Source organism: Neolamprologus brichardi, chromosome 1, assembly GCF_056152115.1.
Source record: "Neolamprologus brichardi isolate AB-2024 chromosome 1, ASM5615211v1, whole genome shotgun sequence".
NCBI classification, from domain to species: domain Eukaryota; kingdom Metazoa; phylum Chordata; class Actinopteri; order Cichliformes; family Cichlidae; genus Neolamprologus; species Neolamprologus brichardi.
In genome coordinates this window covers 17,978,127-17,984,927 of record NC_142104.1, presented here as the reverse complement: position 1 = coordinate 17,984,927, position 6,801 = coordinate 17,978,127, and the positions used below count along the sequence as shown (strand labels likewise).

At 40.6% G+C, this 6,801-nt stretch overlaps 1 protein-coding gene across 1 annotated transcript; it reads left to right on the top strand.

Moving 5' to 3' along the window:
* Positions 1 to 1,715: 1,715 nt before the first annotated feature.
* On the top strand, positions 1,716 to 6,480 carry nudt21 (nudix hydrolase 21). Its single transcript, XM_087838274.1, has 7 exons — positions 1,716 to 1,984; positions 3,036 to 3,236; positions 3,327 to 3,390; positions 3,471 to 3,560; positions 4,001 to 4,076; positions 4,179 to 4,293; positions 6,056 to 6,480. The coding sequence occupies exons 1-7, from the start codon at positions 1,869 to 1,871 to the stop codon at positions 6,075 to 6,077; spliced, it is 684 nt and encodes a 227-aa protein (XP_087694400.1). The 5' UTR covers positions 1,716 to 1,868; the 3' UTR covers positions 6,078 to 6,480.
* The last annotated feature ends 321 nt before the right edge of the window (positions 6,481 to 6,801 follow it).

Genomic DNA, 6,801 nt, shown 5'->3' with positions numbered 1-6,801 from the left:
ATAATGTTGTTATTTTTATTAAAGTCAAATGCCTTTAACTTTAGCAAATTTATTCGTAAAAGAGTTGTTATTAAAGATAAATGGTAATGTATAAAAGCCTAATTAAACACATTTCATAGCTGGGTCTTAGTGAAACTGGTCTTCTACTTATCATCTTTCAATAAACAACTCTGGTATACAGAGTTGTCATACATCTGAAGACTCAGTCATACATATGAAATAGTATTTTTCCTTTTCATTTCTATGAGGCAGACATTTCCAAGAGTTTCCTTTTTTTTATCGGACTACATTTAACCACTGAACATCTGTGCGAGTTGTGTATTATCAGGAAAGGTGTCACCGTTTGCATGTCAGCTAACTTACATAACAAATTTAATCTCTCAGTTTTGTGCTACCGATTTTGCACATGTATACAATGGCTGAGGACGTTTTTTTTAAACATATGATTGCCGGTATGCAGAAACTGCATGATGAAAGGCCTGGAGGGTGAAAGGAAACAGTTTGAACACAAAGAGTCTTACTTTAGGTGCACGTGATATACAAGTTCAATATGGAGGGTTAATACAAGAGTTAATACAAAGTAGAAATGAAATGCATTTGTTGTAATTTAGAGGCGTTTCTCATTTGACTTGACTGTGCAGAGCTTCTGATTGTGGATTTCTTTTTGCATCAGATCCAGATCCCTGGTAACCCAAGGGGTTCTGTCCATATTACCCCCTCGAGCAACAAGGGGGGATGTTTGCTGGGCCTGTGGTCTTCCCCTTATCCTGCTGCTTGGCAGATCAATATTCAACATCCTCTGTCCAGTATATCCACAATCCCTCCTCTGCACATGTCCAAACTGTCTTCAGCCTTGCCTCTCAAACCTGACCTCTCCCCCTGACATACCAATTTCTAATCTTGATATAAGAATAAGAATGAAAATATAAAAATGAAAATGTGAAGTGAAAATCTGAACATCTTTTTTTGTTAGTGCCACTGTCTCCACACCATATATCAAAACAGGTCTCACTATCATCCTGTAAACATTCCCTTTCACTTTTGCGGCTATCCTTCTGTCACAAATAAACCCCATCTCCACCTTGTCCCTCCTGCTTGAATCTCTTTTTCACCTCCCTCGTGCATTGTCAGTTGACCCCAGGTATTAAGACTCATCCACTGTCACTACCTCTGCTCCTTGCAGCTTCATTGTTAAATCTGTCTCTCATCCATTCACAGCTGTTCTGTCTCGCATCTACCAACTTTTATTCATTTTCTCTCTAAAGGATACCTCCACCTGCTCTCTTTCGCCTGGTCCCTAATCTCACAACAGATCACAGTGTCATGTGAAGACATCGCAGTCCATCATAGTCTGGCCTCGTCTGTATTCTTGGGTGGAGGGGCTCAGAGTATACTCCTGATGAAATCTCATCCCCACCTTAAACCCATCTGTCTTTGTCCTGCACCACCCACACATACTTCCGACTCGTGCCTTTAATATACAATAGAAAAAATCCAAAATAAAAAATAAAATAAACAAATATTTTATAAAATATATATATATATATATATTTTTTTTAATGTAAAACAGGTCATTTTTGGTTAATTTACACTTCAATTTTCACTGACACACCCTTTTATAGTTCGCTACATATCAAATACGAAGTAACGTCTCAGATCCAGACCAGCAGGGGTCGCTGGCGAAGAGTCTCCCCCACCACAAAGCCGCACTTCACCCGGAAGAGGAGCGAGGTTAACAACGGCGGAGACATTTGTTGTGGAGGGTCGGCGGCGTTTCTGAAGTAATTCATATAATCCAATAAATAACCAGCTCCCAGCGGAGGTGCTTTCTTTCCGGCGGGTTTAGTGTCGCTGAGCATACGCTAGAGATGTCGGTCCCGCCTCCCAGCCGCTCGTCCACCGGCTGGCCGCGCTCCGCTCCCGTCCAGTTTGGGAACAAATACGGGCCCGCGAAGCCGCTCACACTGGAGAGGACAATCAATCTGTAAGTCCGTGTGGCTCATTCTAAAAGCACCACACACGTAGCTGGTCTCACTACCGTCGTGGGGCCGTTAATTATCGCACACCGAGGAGTCAGGATGCAGCGCGACCTGCTTGGTTCGGTTAATTGTGATCGCTGCAGGACGAAGCCACTTAGCGGGTCGATGTCTGTGGTCCTATCAAGGCTTTGTGAGGGTTATTCTGAAAGTAAAACATGGGAAAAACATATCGGCTGTAACTCTGACATTATAACCGAGCTTTGGTGTTTATTTCACCTGAACGTAGTTGAAAAATTTTGACTTTTAGTTACAGGTGTAACTAATTATTCCCATTATCAGTGTTGGAGACGAGACGTGATTTAAATGTGATTGCCATGAAGTTGCCTGACATGTAACGAAGTCTTCACTTAGAATATTAAGAATATTTACAAAATTACATTCAAATAATATTAAGGAATTTCTAAGAATTTATGAAGGTTAAAAGAAATGTCTCAAATTCACAAGGGCTCTGGAAAAAAAGGACTCTTTGTTTATTAACGTTTGAAATCGAATCATCCGTCAATCAAGAAAATAACCAATTAGTCAGCTCTAATAAATTAATCTGACATTTTTTCTCCAATTATGATTTTTTTCAGAAAATAAATATTTCTAAGAAAAAAATGAATTTGATAAATACTCCATCACGTTCTTTTGTTTTTACATGTTTTTACAAAAAATAAGGAAAAAACAAACAAACTAGGGACTTAATCAGGTTGATTGTGGCAGCTGAAAGCCTGAATTAAGCAGTGAAATGATATTTTTTGGGGTGCTTTTACTTTTTAAACATGGATAAAATCTGGGTTTTAACTGTTTAATGAACAAATTTGAACAGCCCTGAATAATTAAGTAAAACCAGTTATTTTCTTGAGAAAAACCTTTGTTATAGCCATAGATTAGAATAATAAAACATACGAAGAATTTTTTAATGTCTCCCACAGCTTTCTGTGTGTGTGTGTGTACCCCGCTGTGGGTATCTCCATTTATGCTGAAATGCCTTCTTGTGTATTTTCCTGTCAGATACCCCCTCACCAACTACACATTCGGTACCAAGGAGCCGCTGTATGAGAAGGACAGCTCGGTGGCAGCCCGGTTCCAGCGAATGCGGGAAGAGTTTGACAAGATGGGGATGCGGAGGACAGTGGAGGGTGTCCTCATTGTCCATGAACACAGACTGCCTCATGTTTTGCTCCTGCAGCTGGGCACAACTTTCTTTAAACTGTGAGTGTCTGATTTCAGAGCTCTACTGTGTGAACAAACTGAGGTAGTTTTTCCTGCACGGGTGCCTCACAGTTTTCTTCTCTGCTGCAGGCCTGGTGGAGAGTTGAACCCTGGGGAAGATGAGGTGGAGGGTTTGAAGCGCCTGATGACCGAGGTAGCTACCAAACTTTGAGTTTAGTGTCATTGTGCTGGCTGCTTTGATTCTGTGTGTATTAACTTCAAATTTGTTGTTAGATCCTTGGACGGCAGGATGGTGTGAAGCAGGACTGGGTGATTGATGATTGCATTGGTAACTGGTGGCGCCCCAACTTTGAGCCTCCACAGGTCAGTACAAAGAAGATGATCAGAAGGATATTTATGATACTTTAACTAGGGATGCATCAAGCCAACCCTTTCCAGATCTGATCCGATACAGATACCTTAGCTTCAGGTATTAGCCTATACTGAGTACAGAGCCATGTAATTCTTACTGTGAGGAAGAAACTTGGAATAAACATTAGGCTCAATTTAAACATTGCTCTACAGCCAGTGGTACTGCTACACTGTGCAATGTGGATGAAATGATGAAGAAAGAGGACCACCTCCAAATTCTTCAACTTCACTGCATATCAACAGATGTATGATTTACAATCATTCCACCCTGGAAGAAGAACAGTTCAACAGAATGACTGAAATTAATATTAGATTCATTTTTATATCAGTCATGTTGGATATTGTCACATCTACATCTTGATGTGAACTAATCTGAAGTTTTTGCCCTGCAGTATCCCTATATTCCAGCTCACATCACTAAACCTAAAGAGCATAAGAAGCTGTTCCTGGTCCAGTTGCAGGAAAAAGGTCAGTGTATCTCAAAATTTCTTTTACATTTAATTAAAATAAGTAAAGACTTAGATGAGCCTCTTTGGTTGTTTCTGAAATCTGTGTTTGATGTTTGTACAGCACTGTTTGCTGTGCCCAAAAACTATAAACTGGTGGCTGCACCGTTGTTTGAACTGTATGACAACGCTCCTGGATATGGACCGATCATTTCCAGTCTACCACAGCTGCTGAGCAGGTAATGTTCAGAACTTTTGCATGCGTTTGGACAGAAAATAGTAGAACTGCAATGTTTTCGAGTGATGCAGGGATTCCTCAGAGCAGAGGGATGCGCTGTGAAATAACATAGCAGGGTTTCTTTCTGGTCGCTGGCAGTGTGCACAAATGCACAAAGTTTGCACTCCGATCAGAGACATTATCAACACAACAGGTGATAAAACATATAACAGCAAAATGGAAGACTATTTCTGCAAATTAGACAAGAGATTGATGCTGCAGAAGATCATTATGTATGTGAATTCTTGAGGTAATATATTTATTTGACCAATCCGTGCGCTCTAATGGCTGCATTTTTTTTCCTTAAGGGCCCATTATACCATCATATAATATTGTCTTCCAGGCAATGAGCAAGTGATGTCACATCTGTTTGTGCAAGCTGTGCACAAAGAGATGTGACATCAGTGTGATGTGCATATGTCAATTTTTGTAACCTTGCATGTTTGCTTTGGGGTGGTTGAAGAGATGAGTGCATGTTTGTGTTAGTTTTTACCGCTTTTGAATTGCATATCGGTGCAGAAGCTCAGATGTTGCACCAGCTTGAAAAGACTTTCTGGAGAAAACTGGGAAAAGGTTTCATCTGCAGCCAAAAACACCCGTGGCCTCAGCGCCAGGACAAATGGCACGGCACTGTTTGTGTACCAAACAGCCAATCGGGCGACCATAATGATCCCTTAATGTGTCAGCTGCACATTTGACCTCTCAATCTGTAAGACTTTATGTTGCTTGGTGTGTTTAGTTATGATAGTCTTCTATACCATAATAAATAAGGCTTCAAAGTGCATATAGTTTATATAGCTGAATATTCTCAGTGATAAATGGCTTACAAATGTAACCCATCGATTTTCAAATCTGTGTCGCAATGGCTGGAATTTCCATTCGGCAAAAGGCACGAGTATAAACTTTTATGCATCACTAACTTGACACAAATTCCAGTGACAAAGTGATGCACACAGTTTGTGCTGCTGCAACCTTACAGAGGAGCTTCACTAGCTTGTGTTGATGAGGTATGGCTCAGTGCGTTGAACGTATGTGTTTCTTATAGCTACGTCCCAATTAGCAGCTACGTCCCAATTCAGCGGCTGCGCCCTTCAAAGGCCGACCAGAGCTGCTGCTAAATGAGGTGGCCTAGCCTCTCATGTGCTGCTTCTGTTGCCTAGCAACCATGACACTAACAGGTAGTGATGAGCCCACAGCCGGTGGCACACAATGAAACTTGGGATAGGGTGGCCTATGAGGGATGCACTCAGCATATCCTTGAAAGCCTGGGAAGAGGACACATTTGTAGGTCACTTTCGAAGGAGCCTTCGGAAGTGAACGGCCCTCTGTCCTGCTGTGATGTAATCGAGCTGGTGTTCAAAGGATGCAGCTACTGAAGTGGGACAGAACTTAAAAGGTTTTTCCCTCAATACATGAAATCATCACATTATTAGCTGAATTTTGTATTTGCTCTTTGTCTAGTATTAAAATTAGTTTGATCTGAAACACGTGACAAATTGGGGGGGTTGTGAAGAAATGATGATGGGATTTTAAATCCAAACTGTGAGCATAACTGAGCACGTTAGCTCTAGCCAGGTTAAAAACGGCTACTTCCTTTGTAGTAATCTCTCTGCAATGTACAGATTTGTCCTGGAAAAGATGCTCTTATCATCAAAGTAGCTGTTTGTTAACATGAGTGTCTAACTGGCATTGATTTTGTAATAATCACTGTTTGTTTTTTACAGGTTTAACTTCATCTACAACTAACTCGAATGATCAGAAGTACATGCGGCCGTCTCTGTGAGTGCGTCCCGCAGTGTGGAGAAAAAAAGACTTCGCCTCAGCACCATCTTTCACAAAACAAATGCTTGTCATGTCAGGTATATCTGCAGACCGCAGGGGTGTTTATACTGTTTAAGAAGACTATGAAAATGTCTTTTTTTTTTTTTTTGTTTGTTTCTTTTTAACCTTAAGAGTTGTTGTAGTCTGCAGGTTTGTATTCCAGTGCGTTAAAAATCTGATTTTATGTCCTCTCGAAGGAGGCCAGTGTTTGATTAAACAAGCTGAAACATTGAGTTTCCTGTTGTTTTAACCTGTAACAATGCCGTGTTTTCTTTTTATTTTCTTTTAATAAAGCAGTCTTTTGAGTACGTTTTTTATAAAGTGCAAAGAGCAGCCGTGTCTGACTGACTTGTTTTTGAAGTTTCAATAATATGCTACATTACATCTGTTGCTGTTCAGAAATACAAATCCAAAGAAGTTTTGGAGAAGTTAGTAATTTTTGTGATGTAGGCCGAATTAAAAAAAACCAACCAAAAACTGGTAAAGTGACAGCAGGTGCCATTAAAGTCTGGGATCTAATTTGAGGAGGTCAGACAGAAATGTGTGCATCATTGTGATTAATGTATGGGGAAAATGCTGTACAGTCAGTGATGTTCTCCCAGGCTTCCCCACAGCCACATCCAGCTCTGGGCACTCATTTGGATTCAGA